We start from the raw sequence: 18,117 nt of genomic DNA, 5'->3' as shown, positions 1-18,117 counted from the left end.
CGCACACAGTGAAAAGACTCGAAGAAAGTGACGACAGGACGATGCGCGTCGTCACTTTCGTCGTCCGTGTCTTTTTGTGCGCTACAAGTTTCGCCATGTGCCACTACCAACAAACCCATTTTTACATCCTTCCTTGCATTATCATGAAGCAGCTCCGTGAAGCCAACTTGCGCACCGAAATTCGCATCGAAAGTACAGAAAATTATTTAAATGTTTTACATCGAATTATACGATATACCGAACTAACTCCCGTTTTTTAGCGAGTTCGATATATGTGGGTTCGACTGTCGCTTGCTGTGTATAACCTTCTATCTCGTGTGGGGTATCGTCAGTAATAAAAGGAGAGCCTATGAGTATAGCACGTGATCGATAACTTCTTTTTTAATCACGTCTCCGCTCATCCTCGAGTCGTCCCACGACAGCCCCGATGAGCGGGTATTGGGGTCCTCCGCAGCGAGCGGCGAAGTCGTCGTGCTCGGGGTCCCAGAAGCCGAGGCAGTTCGAGCCAGCCTCCTCGTGCACGGCGGCAACGAAGGACCGCGCCCGGCCCACGGACAGGAAGGACACGAGGGTGCCGGAGCCCCACAGGCGGCCCACCGATGACCAGCCGTCCTTGCTACACGACAGCAGCGTTGGACGTGAGAATAAAAAGGTTACGCAGAAACACAACCTTGATGAGCATCTATGCGAAGGAAGCCTTTTTTTTCTTAACAGCGGACCTGTTTAAGGTCGACGTTCAACCGTTCCTCTCGTACGCGAAAACTCGGCGCAGCTGGACGAGGGCTAAGCGAAGAGAGTTAGGAGACTTAGCATAGCATACCAAGGCAATAGCCAAGTCGGGAGAGGGGGCAAGTGTACAGCGAGAGGGAAAGCATAGCATAAGCCTAGTATAGTAAGGGTGAGAGAAAAGGTGAAGATAAAGTATAGTAAAGCAATGGAGTGTCACGGCAAGGAATGAGTGAGGCGAGGGAGAGGAGGAACCTTGCTTAGCTTTGCTCCTGCTTTGCTAAACCAAGCTCTTCTTCGCCTATAGCTTTGCACAACATTGCCGAGACTTCGCCTCGGCTCCGCTGGCCATTTAGTGTTTGCGATAGCAAAGCCACGCCTAATTTTCTTTCGTTCAGACACGGTGCACTAAAGCAGGACACGTGACATGTTCTACTTCGTGATATGCACAATGAGTTGATATATTTGTTTACAGACTACGAAGCGTCCACTATTCCGAGTCGTTTCTTTTCATCGCGTTCCTCAGCTCTCTCGATCTTTTCTGGTGGTGCAAATTGTACTTCACGAATGAGAGAAAAGGTCGGTTGCAGTCTGTTGCATGAAGGTCTCATAAGTCCACTACCATTCTTTTGCAAGTTGGCAGAGCAAAGTATCGATTAATAGTCATTTACAAAACTCATCTTGGTAATGGCGTGGTAGACCAGGCTAGCGATTTCTGCGCATTACATTCCCTTGCCAAGATGTGCGCGCGTCGTAAATCAGGTGAGTAAACGAGCTAATAACACACAAGAACGCGAATCGCACTAGTAATGCCCCAGGAGATGGTAGGTGAATAAGCGGCGTATGCAAACGCTGTCGCATCCCATCGAGGGAAACAAAATGCGAGACGTCTGTCGGCTCGTGCTCTCCGCTACTCACGAGCGAGACGCTACTGCCTCCTTCGTGTCAGCACGCCCAGCGAGCCCATTGCGTGGCTTGAAGCAGGCGCACCGGCAAAGTGTCATAAGTGTCATATGCGCTATATCTACTGGCATTTGATAAAAATTTCAGGTGCGATTGCCCTATTGGGAAAAGGGGGGTAGGCGAAGTTTTCCGTCTGCGTGCCTGACGTACTTCTTTTTCTTTCTTTCTTTCTTTCTTTCTTCCTTTCTTTCTTTCTTTCTTTCTTTCTTTCTTTCTTTCTTTCTTTCTTTCTTTCTTTCTTTCTTTCTTTCTTTCTTTCTTTCTTTCTTTCTTTCTTTCTTTCTTGACATCGCGCAATGCTCCCTCCTGCTTCTTTCTTCCATGCTGGGAAATGGACTCTCGTGCACGCGCTTAGCAGCGCAACACTCGAGTTAAAGGCAAAAACGACGGTCATGCGTTCATATCCAGGCAAAATGAAATGTGGCAGCCTGAAACGACAACTAACCTCGATAAAAGATCAGACTACCACATCAGAAACGCCTGATCGCCGACAAGCTCCCGATCGAGAGAGCATCAGTTATTGGAAAACTTGGGCGTTAGCCGTGCCCGTTAGCCGGATTGCTTTTTCCGAGCACAAAGAACGGAACAAAGAGGGAGGATTGATTGAGGACTCGTTTCTTTTGTTAGACACAACCTCATGAAACACTGAAACTAAGGAATGTATGGGGGACATGTTTTAGCCGTAGTACAGTCATGATGACATAAGTGGAAATGAGTTAAAGCGGACGAAAAATGAACTTGCCGCAGGTATAGCGACCAAACCTACAACCTTCGGATAACGCGTCCGACGCTCTATAAATTGAGCTACAGCGGCGGTCGTTTTCCCATCCACTTTACTGGGTATTTGAGTTCATGTAATCCTGTAACGTTAGCCAGCGCCGCTCGCAGCCACGACAGCGAGTGTGGAAGACTTTCTTTTGATGCTGTACTACAGTTGAAACATGCAAGTAATGTTCCCTATACGTTCCTTACTTCATTGTATGTTGGTTTCATTAGGTTAACAGACCGTTTGACGCTCAGGACAAGCTCACCTCGTCGCGGGCGTCCTGAGGAAGTGCGCTGAGCAGATGCGATCGTAGGGCACTAGCGTAGCGTTGGCTGCAGTCATCGCCACGCCGGCCAGGCTGATGGTGTGGCATGCGCGGACGCTCTCGTTGCCGGCCAGCTCGGCCAGACGGCTGTGCCACCGGAGAGCCTCGTAGTTGTGGTACGAATGGTACATGGCGGCTGACGAGGATGTCGGGTACGGGGCCGGAGTAACCAGCAGCGAGTCATGCCCCAAGGTGGCCAGCAGGCTGCGCAGTCGACGTAAGCTCGTCATTGTACCTCACTTAGGCACAATGAAAAAAATAAGAGTGACAGTACACAATTACTGAATTAAACTGACGTGTGTTAATACCATTGCAACCAGTCAGTGCATGCAGAAGAGAAAGAAATGTCATCTATAATACGAGAAAATCTCTGTTCCCAACTAAAATTTACAAATGTACTGAAAGTTAAAACAAAAGAAATTAAGGCAGCTTCGCACTAGGGGTGCCAAGCCTGAAGGAAGTGCGGAGCTGGCCGGCCTTCCTTGTTTCTCTTTGTTTTTCTCTTTCTTTATTCGTGTCCTTCTTTCTTTTTCTCTCTTCTACTTTTTTCTATGTCACATTTGTCTCTGTTTATTTCTATTCTCTCTCTCTCTCTCTCTCTCTCTATATATATATATATATATATATATATATATATTTCTTCTCGCTCTTTCTATTTTTCTTTCTCTTTCCTCTTTTTCTTTCTCTCTCTCCTCCACTTCCTCTTTCTGTTCCTTTCTCTGTCTAAATATTTCTCTCTCCTTTGATGCTCTTTGTTTTTCTTCAGTTTCTTTCTCGCTATTTATGTCTTTCTCCACCTTTCTCTGTTATACTTTACTTTCTCTCCTCCTCCTCTTCCTCCTCCTCACCCTCACTGCCCTTTTCCACCGCCTTGCTATACTATACTTTACAAGCCTATGTTATGCTCTGCTGCGTGCCTGGATAGCCGAGTGGTTACGATGCTCGCCTTCGGATCCTGGGTACGCGGGTTCGAATCCCGTCTCGTCAAGGATTCTTTTTCGCCAAGAATTTCTCTCTTTCTCTTTCTTAATATCTCTTTCTTTCCCTCTCTCTCTGTACTCGTTCTCTCTCCCATCAAAGTTATTGCATCCCACGCCGGAGAAATCGGCGCACGTGTTCTGGCAGCGAAGCAGAAGATGAAGAAAGAGGACGAAGACGGCGCCTGCCGGTTCATCTTCTGTCGACGCGAAACGACATAACGTAAAGCTTAACAGCTCCGCTTGTAAAAACCACGATGACGTCACAGGCAATCTCACCTGTCCGAAGCTATCTGTGTTGGCGGCAATAATTAACAAGAAAAATCAGAGGAGTGCATGACCTTAATTTTTTTTCGTTATTAACCGCCATACAAAGCCAATAGTCAAGGAAAACATGGGGAAATTTTCAAATTGTGTCTACCAATTTAGGAAAAAACGGACTTACCGACAGGTGCTCAAGTGAAACCAAGGTTTTTCGTATTTTTTCAGGAATACGAAACATGTTAGACGCATTGAATTGGTTGGTTTCATTATTGAGATGTTTACCCTGATGCACTTATTGACTATTTGTGACCGCGCACATGGATACCAACCACAAAAAGACTCGTTCTTGCGCCGCAGCCAGCGGAGAGGTTGCTTGACGCTACCATCGTTGTTGAAAACGTTCGAAGAACTTTTCTAGTGCTCTAGACCAGACAACTGGAGCGAAATCGGGACTGTGTGGAGGATGCTGCAGTACCGGTTGAGATGTATATGAGATGTCTGCGGTTGAGATGTATAATTTCAACCGAGACCCCGCAAAGCGCAGATTCTTCGTTGCACTCTATGCTGGTACACTTAACCAAGAGAACGCCCACTGTATGTCAAGCCAGACCGTCTCTGTGTAAACTGTGTGCGCGTTGGCAAACCTCACAACCTATAGTACTTGGTGTTGATGGTCTCAACAGTGAGATGAAAATTAGTGTACAAGATGTTGCATTCATTCAAAATCTTTTCGCCCTATACGTTTCACTGCTAATAAGGGCGCCTCAGCCGACATTGATGTTAGCATTGCTCGTGTAATGAGCACTCTTTGCGCTGATCGCCTGCCACTGATTCGATGTTGCAACGCTCACAAACCAGTATCTCATGAAGAGTTTACGAAAGTCTCGCTACATGGGCAGAAGAAGTTCAAAATTGCAAGTTTCCAGGAAGACCTTGCGGTCTCTAAGTGATCAATCCCAATAACGAGGGACTCGAATTCAGCATATCCAAATTCCTGTAAAGAGGATGTCGCTTGTGCAGTGGTATGTGGTCAGTATACCACGGCCATTGCTTTCTGCGGACCAAGCAATAAGATATCTTCCCCACGCATCAATAAGAACAGAGGAGAGCTACTTCGGAAATAAAAAATAATGAAGATTGACGAGGACTGCAAGCGAAAACAAGATTAGCCTAAGAAGTGCCGCTTAGACACAGCCCAGATAGACCACGGGAATGAAGTGGGCAGACATCAAACGGTGGCTTCATATGTGCTAGGAGAACGTTGCCGAGTGAAATAAATGTTCGTGGACAGAGTTGCCTAATTGATGCTGCGTTCCCAGGCGTTCCAGCTCATTCATCCCGAGCTGCCTCGCTGGGAATTTCCGCGCATTATGCAAATCCGCTAATACGGTGGCTCGTTGTGTATGTAGCCGAGCCGAGTACTTAGGCAGTCGAGACAGACCACTTGCTCACTACGTTTACTAAGTAAACTGATTAATGTACGCCTGTGGGTTTGTTTGTTTCTCGCATGCAGTACCGCGCATTCATTTACTAAGGAGCACCACAAACCGCATACGTATTCGACATTATAGGCACGCTCAACGTACTCGAGGCGTCAGCCAGAGCGCTCCAACTGCAGTGGCTGCGTTGACGTTAACAAGCCACATGGTTCAAACGACGGCAGTCTGATTGGCCAGAACTTCCATAGACCTTTGGGCTGGAGCACATAAAAATACAGATAAACTGTGCAGTAGATATGCATCGTGGATCCTCATCAGTGTCCATTACCTAAACGCTTTCAATTAAGTTTAAGGCCCGTTCTCCATGTGTGGAAATAGAGTCGGGCAATGTTAAGAGCTACCCACTTAGTGGGAGTCTCTAGACAAACACCAGCTTCGAAGCATCCAGGGATTTAAATTAAATAGAAGCTTAGTTTATATACGTAACTCTCATCGAAGGCAAACGTTGTCACCGCCATTATTCAGCGCAAGGGAACGCTGCAATCCCCGACTACGACCGACCTCACTACAATATGTAACCATTACAAATAGCTAAAACACCAGCGTATACCTATGAAATGGCAGCACGTCTTCACGAAACGAAGGCCTTGTGGCTTAGGAGAACTTGTACCAGTACTAGTTAATTTAACAAGCAGCGTCAACACGACTGCCACATGAAAGGTGTTACGGGATCAGCGTTCGTCCCTTCTTGTGTCCGCAGTGTCAACACTACGGTTGTTGCTTTATGGGTTAATAACATCATATCCCCAAACTAATCTGATTACCCACGTGCGCACGTTGAGTGCCTCGACCGTGGCAGAGTCCACGACGAAGCCGAGGCGAACACCGTAGTCCCGCAGTGCGGCGCGCAGGTCGGCTGCTAGGCGTGTGACGCGCTCCCGGTAGATGGCCGACGGCCTGCGCCAGTGCAGGTAGACGCAGCAGAACGACGTGCGTCGCCGCACGTCCAGCAGCCGCGCCGCAAACTGGCTCGCGCGCCACGCGCCGAACAGCGCCGTCAGGTCAGTGTCGGTCTGGCCGACGCCCACTGCGCCAGAACATGCATGACAATGACAATTGAAAAGCTCTAGAGGATATATGCCATTGCGTGGCCTGCCAAATACAACTAGTCCAACTGTGGCGTCATGATGACGTCATATGGAGACGTCATCACGTGATAATGATTTTTGCATCACTCGTGTTGACGCTGACGCCGCGGGACGACGGTCGACGCCGACGATCAATTTTCGCGTTTCATGAAGCATGTAAGGTTTTCGCCTTAAAGAATGACCGCCCAAGGCACAGACACGAGGAAGAGGGGATACACACGGAGAAGATACCGACTAACAAGTGCTGTATTTCACAGGGAACAACAGAATTTATATGCCACACAAACAAAATTCCAGCCAACGCGTGCAAATTTGTGAGCTGCACAAGCCGAAGAAGTTAATATATAATCAATATTTTTATGAAAAGTTTCAACTCAATTCACGCAGTGGTGCTGACATCATCAGCTTACCGATGCCAAGGTGTAATCGATAATGCTAATGAGTCTGTCAGCGCTCTTTTCTAATACATTGCAGACATGAACACCGGCCTTATCTCTTCGTACCGTATGTGTCTTACGTGCATCACCTTGGGTTGTGCATAAGAATTAAACCTAGCAGCGATAACGCATCTTACAGCTGCTCTATTTCGACGAGGCAGTAATGGTTTCGAGAGAGGCGCGTTGACCTACCGTTCAAGGTACCCCACCAGAAGTATTCAGCAGCAACCGTAGGGAAAGTAATATACCATTTCTTGAGTCTGAATTCTACAAAAAAGCAGCCTTCAAAATTGCCAAAGAATCGTACTGCTGTCAGCAGCCCGCAGGTCAACAGTGCGAACATCATTGAGAATCAGTACAGCAATCGAATGTAGCATCGTCATTTCTATGAAACGGAGCTCGCGAGCGTGCCACAATGTGTCCCATCGTCCACATATTGCGCGGCTTGTGGGGTTCTAATTGCCACATAAAACCCCGCTAATTATGGGGTTTTACGTGGCAAGAACCACGCGATATTATTGCGCGGCACGCCGTTGTGGGGGGCTGCAGGATAATTTCGACCACTTGGGCCTCTTTACAGATTTTGATAATATGGTTCTTGGTACTGGGGGTTCAACAATAAGGATTAATATATAAAATATGAAACTCACAGGGTCCCTTATGCACTCACCTAAGACGACTCGAAGGCGAAAGCCATCCTCTTTTTCTTCTCAGTCGATGTATTGATCCTGCCCCGCCACCCTCCGAAAGCTTCCTGCACCTAACGTGGTTCTCCACTGCCTCCAGGATCGGAGGCACCTAACTTGATTTTGCACTGCCTCCGTGATCGGAGCTTTGACCAAGCTACGATGTCATGTGATGATGTCATCATGGGACGTCACGTGAAGCCACGATGACGTCATGGTGACGTCATAAATTTTGGCGATCTGTGCCGTCATGACGAAGTCGTATGGTGACGTCAGCACCATACGACTTCACACGTCAGCACGTCAGCACGTGGCGTCAGCACGTGGACGTCAGCACGTGGCGATTTTTTGTATCGCTCGTGTTGACGCCGAAGACGGGAGACGCCGACGCGAAACGCGGTCAATTTCCGCTTTTGATGAGGCATCTAATGCTGCCGCCTTAATAAAAGCTTTTGGTACGGTGGTAGTACAAGCAGAAGGAACATCCGTTCACTCATACATTCGCCTCTTTACGCGGCACTGCGCAATTTGTGACCGATGACGCTATTTGCCGCGCGCCCAGGTGTTCCGTATTAAGGCCGAGACAGACGGTACGATTTTCCTTCCGATGCGACGTCCGACGCGGCGTTGCGGCAGCCAGAATGGTGGCTGTCCGATACTATGAAAGGTCACCACTCCGGCTGCCGCACCGCCGCGTCGGCCGTCGCATCGCATGGAAAATCGTGCCGTCTGTCTCACGCTTTATACAGATGACAATGTTACATTCTATTATGTCATCATGAGCAGATGTAAGCGTCAACGCATACCGAGAATTCGTACCTCTGACGATGATTGCGATCGGTTTGTGGGAGCTGGCTAACCGAGCAATGCTCTGCAACGCCTGCGTGTCTTCGGGCGCCGTGTTCACGGACAGGCAGCAGTAGGCCACTACGTGGCAGTAGGCGTACGGAAACGTGTCGGGACTGTAGCCCGGACGTCTGTTCTCCTCGTGGTACACGCACACGAACCTGCGTCGAGCCACTTCATATTACCAAGAATACGGTGGTTTATACGACACAAACCCGAATCTTGAGAAGGACAGTTCAGAGATGTCTGGCAGCTTGACGTAGCATCGTGTGGAATGGTACAAGAAACTCAATACAAAATCTGTGTCAAGCGCGGTCCTCCGTGTGCCTGAGTCACTCAACGACAGATCTTACGCATTCGGCAAAGACCACGCCTAAAACTCAGTCCCTTATGCATTCGCTTAAGACGACTCGAAGGCGAAAGCCATCATCATTTTCTTATCAGTCGATGAACTAATCCCCCCTCCCCCCACCTCCCTCAGAAAGCTTTCAGCACCTTACGTGGTTTTGCGCTGCCTCCGGGTTCGCCCACCTTTGAGCAAGCGAGGTCGTGTGATGGCGTCATCATGCGATGTCACGTTATGTGATGTCATCGTGACCTCAGGATGACGCCACAAATTTTGACGATCTGTGACGTCATTATGACCTCATATGGTGACGTCATAGCGTGATTTTTTTTCGTCACTTGTGTTGACGCTGACGGTCAATTTTCGCGTTTGATGAGGCATCTAAGCTTTTAGCCTTAATAAGTTCACTTAGATGAAGGTGTCGCGCACTATTTGGGTGCTTCCCAATTTTTGTCCCGAGTTCCAATTCACCTTCTGGCATTCCTGCTTGCCTACATTTTACGGGGGACAGTCTATTGATCGAACGCCCTTCAACACACCATTCCATGGCTTAATGTTATTCCCCTCTATAATGGAAACATCCATTCGAGAGTGAATTATTCAAAACTGGTCGAAGGACATTTTCATCGTCTCGGCGTATAATGGAAGGCAACTGGTCGCCTCACCCGCGGTACGCACGTCAATGCGACTCGGTGCCGTTAAACTGACGTTTACGACATATTGAGTTTGCACTGTCTGGCCTTTCTTGCACAATGGACACTTTTTGTAGATATCCCGCGAAACCCAGGCATCAAGGAAGTAGCACAGTTGGAAGTCTCCCTTGCTTTTTTTCGACATTTCAATACGAGTTACTTAAGAATGTCGTTGAGTGTTACGAAACCTATCCTGCTTGGAGGACCGTGCCACCTCCACAACGGATGATACGGAAACAAGCAAGGACAAACTGTCTGCGCAAGCGAACACATGCCGGCCAACGCTTCGTCCTACACGTCGTCTGGGGCTACCCATTAATTAAACATCATTCGTCTTTATTGTGAACGGGCCATGCCTCAGTTTTCCTTCTGTCACGCAGCATCAGAACAAATTATGTATTTAAATGGCTAATTTTTGTCTCGTGTAACCGAGTGTCGGCATAAATATGTCTTCCTCACGCGAATGAACATCAGTTGAGAGTCGGCGCTTGTGTTCCTGTGGCGTTCTCTGTTTTTGTGATATCTTGTGGTGCCATTTAAAAGAAATGAATCCTTACCAGCTGTCAGCTTTATTCAAAGGGACACTAAAGAGAAAAACGATTTTTCTTGTATAAGTAAACTACTATTTCATGATTTCATGATATCAAAAACACCACGCTTGCTGCGAGAAGACGCTTGGTTATCGAGAAAATGCGCAAAAAGAAAATGCGGAAGGCGACGCCACTTTGAAGTTTCCGCACCACTCACCATGACGTCATAGATTTTGACGGCGTCTGCTAGGACCTACGTAGTTCCTAATCGGTAAAAAGGAAGTACATTGTCTTCTGATGCAGCCACAGAGTTAACATACCCAGTATCGGGAAATTTCGTTGAGACAATGTGGCCAAAATACGAAAAAAAACACATTGAAATAGTGGCTCTTTAAAGTCTCAACCAGCTTAGTGGTTCTCTATAGTTTCGTTTTCTGCCCTATGTTACGTGCCAGTTATTCCTTGAAGCGGCACGCGCACCTGGTGTTCTCTGGTATGGCGGCACCGACCCCTGCGGCGGCGAAGTCGTCGGGCAGAGGGCGCTTGCCTTGGACCACTATGCCACGGACTGCGCCAAGAGCTCCGCCAGGGTGGCTTTGCCTCGCGACTCCAGCCGAGGCCACGGTTCCGACGCTGCGCATCGTGTACACCACGAAGAACGCGACCAGCACGCAGAAGGTAGAAATGGCCAGACCAATGACCAGGAAGAGCAGGCGCGACCGCGACTCCTGCGCGCCGACATTGCTGCCACCATCAACGCCGGCTCGACGAAGCCGGCTTACAGTCGACCTCGAGGAACGACCTCCTGTTTTGGCGGCGTCAACGCGTCGGTTTCCCTGTCCTTGCGCCACAGTCCCCTTCTGCGGCGAGCGGCGAGGGCTTCGAGAAGTCGCACAAATCTTCTTAGTCGGAGGTCCCATATCTCTGAACGTTGCCTTCCTCAGTTGCTCCTTAAAAAATGGTCCTTGCCCACTACGACGCATCGGCTAATAGCCTGACGAAGTAAGTATGATTCTTCGTAAGGACTGTTCCATTACGCCATCTGAGCCAAACTCATAAGTTATCTGTGCTTCCAAGCCATGGCTTTTCATATACTCCAGGTCTTGTGCTCTGCCGCTCAATATGTGATTATAAATCCACTCTCAGAATTTTGCGTGCTGACGTCATAGTGTCATAGTGGCATGACGTAATGAAACCACTTAATTAAACGGAGAAGGCCAGAAACCACAAAGGAAACTGCAAATGTGACGGCCAGAGCATCATAGCCCTACATAATGCCCACATAGGGCCCGATGAGTAACACGAGAGCAAAATAGAGTGTTAATTCCAGTTCTATTAGCAAAGGTGCTCCACTATTGCGGGTTTCGGCGGCAAGTACTTTCACAGTTTTAGGAGCTGGCTTGCCAGGTTCTTAAGCTGGGGCAAAGTCGCGCGGCGTAAGCGTAACCTTAGTTCCAGAGGTGACCGCTACAGGCGCAGCTCGCGCGAAAGTCTTCTTCCTCTTGTTCTTCGAGCGCCTTGATGATGATATTAACGCAGGCAAAACCACATATAGCATAGCCAACTGTAGCATGCGAACGCTCGCGCGAAAGAGAAGTCTTCTTCCTCTTGTTCTCGAGAGCCTTGATGATGATAATAAGGCAGGCGAAACCACATATAGCATAGCCAGCTGTAGCATACTGCCATAGGGATGCATTCGATGCCGTGTGTAATTTCATGCAAACCACTAAACGTGTACCATTTTAATCTTGCCTTCAAAAATACTAAAAATACTATATCTATCTAATCTCATCAAAATTGTTCCGATCAGGTTAATATGGCTCTCTGGAATACGAGCTCAATAGCATAATTTTTGAAGTCTTAATTTGATGTATTACTTATTATTGCCATTTCTTCTCTTACTTTTTTAAACATTTTTCATGCTTAGAATAAGATTTTAACTTTCAACTACGCATTCTTGGCCCATCCCCCAGAGTGGGTACGTGCCACAGAACAGAAGGCAAAACAAAAAAACAAGCAAAGGGTTCGCAAGGCAGCAGCAGTGCGGGCTCGCCGCCAAGGCCCTGCGGTGACAGCTCCCGAGCCCGCAGAAAGATGTCAGCGTCGTGCGGACCCCGAGATACAAGCCCGCGAAGCCCAAGCAGAGCGGAAGCGGCGGCAAGAGAACCTCGAAGAGGTACACACTTAACATTTTTACACCCTTAAGGGTGTAAAAAGGGTGTTAATGACATTAACACCCTTTTTTCATTGCACAACACCCTTTTTTCTTTATATACACCCTAAGAGAAGGGTGTGCGCGGAAAAAGGGTGTTAATGTCTTTCATAAGGGTGTTAATGGAAGAAGTGAAGGGTACACATTGAAGCACTAAGCTGCATCCATGCATGCATATTAAAATCGCGTGCATTGCGTAATGCATCTGTTGTTGTACTGCCTTTTCTAAGGTTACGATGTCAGTGACATTACGGAAACAAGGAAATGGTGGAGCCATTGGCACAATGTTAATTCTCGCGATATTTTATTTTCACATACGGTCCCTACGTGGGAGCGGCCCGCTGCGTGTTGAGACACGCCCTGCGGGACCGCAATAAAGTTTACTATACCATACCATAGACAAATGACGAAGTATCATTGCTTCACAAAATACTACAAACTCAAGAAAATGTACAAGAAAATCAGCAAACACTTTTTTTTGCACAGGCTCGAGGTGTGCCCTACCGTTTCATATTTTCCACTATACATATCAACCACATCAACATTTATACGAGGGCACATATACAAATGTAGAAGCAATTTAGAACAAAAGTTGAATTCATTACAAAAACTTTCTGGGTATAAAGCTGTAAGTGGGACAGAAAACATCCCGCTGGCATGAACACTTTTTGCAAGTTTCGGTATGAACACTTTTAATTGTTCGCTTAGCCAATAAGACGGACAAAAAAAGAATTACTTTGAACAGACCAAGATATAGGCTAATATAGTACAATTGTACATGTGGAATGTATACAACATAGAGCACGCAATTCTGACATACATAAATATGCATACATTACACACTGATGCATAAAGTTTCACGACCCACTTGTTTACGCGCGTGCAGTGGAAAATGTATCTGTGATATGAATTTTTCGTCCACAAACATTAGAGTAAGCCGAGGCCTCACTGAGGTCCATTAAACAAGATGGGACACAATTACACTTGCCTTGTGGTACTAATTAGCCAGCTAATGTAAACATTACGGAAGCTAACACTTCGATACCCGAATTCGTACCACTCATCCATGCAAGGGAAACCTGCAGGGAAATCATTATCGGTTCCATATACGATGCCAAAAACTGGCCGCACAATTTCTCCACGTTATTTCCGCACAGAAGCACTTGCAAAAGGTAAGCAAAGACTCGGAAGGAAATCAATGTCACCTTAAGGGGACACACATTAGTAACAATAATGTTAGCACCTCGCTACCGAACGAGGAAAATGAGAACATAGGCGTGCTCAGATTTCTCCATCAGGGGGGGGAGGGGCAAGTCTCACTGCACCCCCCCCCCTTTGCACTTTGTCGAGTCCTAAAGGAACAAAACAAGATCAACCATGGATGAGCCATGGATGCAAAAATGGAAATGAATCGATGGCGTGCTTCTCCCGACGGCCACCGGGGGTAAAAGTAGGAGGTAAATTGTGCTTCGTATTCACCATCGAAGGTCCTCGGTTGACATTATTGTCGAAGAGCATGCGCAGCCATAACCCTGCGCATTAAAGATGACGCGAGAGGTTCGACAGAGTAAATGTATGGGGCAGAATTGGCACCCCCTTACGGACTACTTGAGAAAGCGGCCGCACCCCTCCCCCCCCCTCCCTGCGCTCACCTTTGCATAAGAGAGTTCCTAGGACACCACGAACTCCATGCTTGTATACATGTCGCCTCACATGCTGCGCCGATTTAGCGCAGCGCGTGCATGACCGCGCATGCTCGTAAAACTTACGGCATGACAATAAGTGCAAGTCATATGCTGTAAACCCAATGATGGCTGAATGCACGGCACGGCGCACGCACTGCCAACTCCCATCCCACTGCTCAAGGGTGAGAAAAGACGAAGACTACGGCAACTGCGGGAGGGAGCGAGAACTACGCACGCTATGACATCGTATTTGAAGTGTAAGGTACACACACAGAGCGCTACTTTCAACAATGTTTACTTCGAAAACAGCACAGTTTATATGCCCATCACGCGCTGTCACAAGCGTGTGCGTACTGTCCGTCGTCGTTACCGCGCCTTACACTTCAAATATGCTAAACCAACACGCCCAGTCTGCCATTCTTACAAACTATGCCATCGCCTCCGAGATAGCGCACCTTCCATCTCGGAAGCCAAGGCTGTGCACTCCCTCCTTAGGGTGCTCCTAGCGCTCCTGGCGATGGAAACAGTCGGCAGTCACGTGATAGCACGTAGAATCACGTGGGGTGCTTTTAGCCTGGAAGCCGCGCCGGCCGCGCTATGCTGTTCGCGCTTGGCTGTGGTTGTGCGTCATCGTGCGGTATAGTTTGGTTTTCGTTCGCGTACAGCGATGTGTTAACTTATATGTTGTGCAGCTGTGATTGATATGCGCGTGGTGTGATCAAAGATGTCGCCCCTACGTTGTGCGTTAGCCATGCGTCTTCTCAGCGAAAGTGGCTGTACGCTGTCGAAAATGGATACGTCGAGATTCAGCCGTGCCATTGTGACGCCATTGTTGGCAGTATGGGATCTTATCATCACGAATGTTCCAGGCGAGTACCTGCTTTCTCTTTTATGTTGTTGTGGTTAGCGTTTGTGTCTTGCGTGAGATGTCATTGTATGTACGGAGCGGTTCACTGCTAAATGGAACAGGGAAGCTTGGCGGCCGCTTCCGCCTGCGACGAATTTCGCGCAGGCGCAGCACCCGTTGTTCTGAACTCTTTCGTCCTTTCTTTCTTTGCTGTCGCGCCGGCCGCGCTTCGAATCCGCGCCTTGTTCTCTGCCTTCGTGAAGCGAATCGTTTCAGCGTCGAAAGTGCGCCGACCGCAGTGTCGGGCAGCGGCTGTTACGCGCTTCATGTTACATTTGGCTGTGGACCGCTGCGCACAGCCATTTTGTCACTATACCTCAAAGCGCGTGTGTAATACTCGGATGTAAGTGAATGTCTGCCTGAGCTCGTACAATGCGGCGGGACACCTACCTAGGAGAATATAATGCAACAGGGTCGACAGTTGGGCTACTTTGGGACTCATAACGCCCGTGTTAAGCTGCACACGAAACAAGAAAAATATGAAAAAACTTACGTAAACGAAACACTCGCTGCCGCTGCTTGTTCGTGTTTTCTCTGCATTGTGCTGTTTCGGGGGCCCTTCCCCCCACACACACAAATACACACACATCATGATCTTTGACACGTGCAGTTTCACGTTTTCCAACCGGTTGATCCTCCCCTTTCGGCCTCTACCGCGCCCGGCGCAACTTATTTTGACGGTCCATGTTCTCAGCGTTATGGACGTTTTGCAGTCAAAGCAAATGAATTCGTGGAACGAACAATAACGTACAAAACTGAAATGGAAGTTACGTTTGTGTTTAGCACGCATCTCCCAAGGTTGCAATTTACAAACAATCGTTGCAATGTCAATTGCAAGCAATTTTTGTTCTTGTCTAACCCCATTTGAGGTCAGAACTGCCATGTCGGTCTTCAGATAGGTAGTGAAAAGAGGAGTGGGGGAGAGGTCCTGACGTTGTGTGGGGGGGCCACATAATACTGCCCCGCGGGCTTCAGGTTGCCGACCCCCTGCTGTAGAATATTCTTCGCACCCGCTCCTCTCCTATCAGAGCGCAGGTGCCGCGTTTAAGTAAGATATCACTAACACGTAATCGTTCCAAGCCTGCTAAGGTTAAGACGTAATTGCGACGAATCGCCCCTGTCGTAGTGGCTGGCCATATGCCTACCGGTTGGCGCATGCCGCGATCACGATTTGTCGCGGAAAGATTAACCGTGTCCCTCAACTCTTGATATGGCCGACGCCACGCAAAAGGTATTTCGTCCTTTGGGAAAGCGAAAGGCCTTGCGAGGGCCAGCTGTTTTAGTTTCCGCGACGGACGTGTACTTCGCGGTTCATCACAAGGAACGAAGGTGGCAGCCAATGACGGCCAGGCGCGTTTGGCTCGTCACCTATTTAATCCGCGCAGCACGCATACAACAGCGCTGTGGCAGATGGCTTCACTTTCTTATGGTTATAGGGCTGTGCTGTACTGGCAAGTTTATAGCTGGCCGTAACCGCGTTTTTCGTGCTTTCCGGTGTTTATCTGTAACGGCGTTGCCGCATGCATTCGCGCTGAAGTCAGACTTATTGATAGGCATTTCGCTTTCCCAAAGGACGAAAGACCTTTTGCGTGGCGTCGGCCATATCACGAGTTGAGGGACGCGGTTAATCTTTCCGCGACAAATCGTGATCGCGGCATGCGCCAACCGGTATGCATATGGCCAGCCACGACGACAGGGTATAGTCTTGGTTGGCGATTCGTCGCAATTACGTTTGTAGTGTGCACGTACCTCACAGGAGTACGGCCACTAGCGTGGGTTCGGACTTAGCGAGCCACAGGGCCGCGTCTGCCGTCGCCTCGCGTGAACTAGCGCGCCGCTGCACACGTACTACGTTCGAGCGCAAACAAAGGCGCCGAGCGTAGCGCGGCAAGTACACAGTACTGCTCTCGAAATCCGCAACACTTTATTGCCTGCGGCAACACCACAAAACGCAGTACAACGCCCGCTCCCAAAGGCGGCGGGAGAAGCAAAACAGGCTTAACCACGCCACGGGCGAAAGTACAACACAAAGGGTGCCGCGAGCACGTCTCCGCGGTCAAAAGGGCTCACGGGGACACGCCGCTGAGAGAAACGTTCCCTCGCGACTATGCTGCGTGCTCTCACGATCAGCGACCAAAACAGGGCCCGATCGCTCGAGCAAGGGCAAACTCCGCTCGCGTTGGCTTCGATAGGTACGGTTTCGGCGTAGTAAGACCACGCGCGAATGCACCGCACCGCTCTTCAGCCTAGCGTTCGGAAAAGGACAACGTAAGGTAAGTGCTCGCCGCTGGCGCAAGGCACCGTAAGCGAACTCCGTCCGAGCGAGCCCAAACAAAGGAGCCGACGGACGGGAAAGAAAAGACGGGCTTACCCTACGAGGTCCAGAGAGTGTCTCACTCGCCCGCCGCGCAAACGTCTTGCGAGACGCGAGCACGCGAGACTCGAACGTGGCGCCACCGTCGAGATCCGGCGCCGGGGTGAGGGGGTTTAACGTCACCCCCGCTCGCCCAGCGCCGTAGGACGGCGGAGGAGGGGAGCGACATGATCGGACATGAGGATGGCAGAAATAGGCGAAAAGCCCGCGCAATGGCGACGGGCAAGCCTCAATCCCCTCACGTTTTAACCTTAGCAGGCTTAGAACGATTACGTGTTAGTGATATCTTACTTGAAAGACATGAATGCGTAGCACTCAAGTCTTCATTTGTTCGAATTTGTCCGAATATTCCAAAAAGCGTGATTTCACATTTTTAGCCCAATATGCTAATAATTAATATATTATCGAAATACTCGATTCGTATTCGAAATTCTGAATACATGCACACTCCTATGTACTACCGATCAAGTACACAACTATAATTGTTATTAAAGGAAAGTAGTTGTTCGAGGGCTAGTTTCTTTGTTAGACAGCGCTTATTATTGTCTGTTGATTTCAATTGTTGCGTATATGACAGTTATTACAGCACAATATTTCGCCTAGGTTGATCACAGAGCTAGTAGGTGCTCCATATATTAAGTTTTTTCCAGCTCGTAAAACAGAAGCAGCTGTAGAAAAGGTTGACCACTGTGTGCGCCTTCTTTTTTTAATGCACAGGGAGACCAGTAGCGCCCATAGCATCAGCTTTGTTCCCTTTGCCGTTTGTTCCCTGCGCAACTAATTATGCATGCAAT

The 18,117-nt window shown here is 48.6% G+C and overlaps 1 protein-coding gene across 1 annotated transcript in view; it reads right to left on the bottom strand.

The window, feature by feature from the left end:
* Positions 1-381: 381 nt before the first annotated feature.
* Positions 382-18,117, bottom strand: part of LOC119386250 (uncharacterized) — a 152,093-nt gene continuing 134,357 nt past the window's right edge. Inside the window, exons 2-3 of the mRNA XM_037653579.2 lie at positions 2,721-2,984; positions 382-616 (exon numbers count right to left, since the gene is read on the bottom strand). Coding sequence (XP_037509507.1) covers positions 382-616; positions 2,721-2,911 — 426 coding nt within the window. The 5' untranslated portion in view covers positions 2,912-2,984. The remainder of the gene's footprint in view (positions 617-2,720; positions 2,985-18,117) is intronic.

The sequence above is a fragment of the Rhipicephalus sanguineus genome, chromosome 3, assembly GCF_013339695.2.
Source record: "Rhipicephalus sanguineus isolate Rsan-2018 chromosome 3, BIME_Rsan_1.4, whole genome shotgun sequence".
In the NCBI taxonomy this organism is placed as follows: Eukaryota; Metazoa; Arthropoda; class Arachnida; order Ixodida; family Ixodidae; genus Rhipicephalus; species Rhipicephalus sanguineus.
Note: the sequence above shows the minus strand (reverse complement) of the source record. Positions and strands in the feature narration are given on the sequence as shown.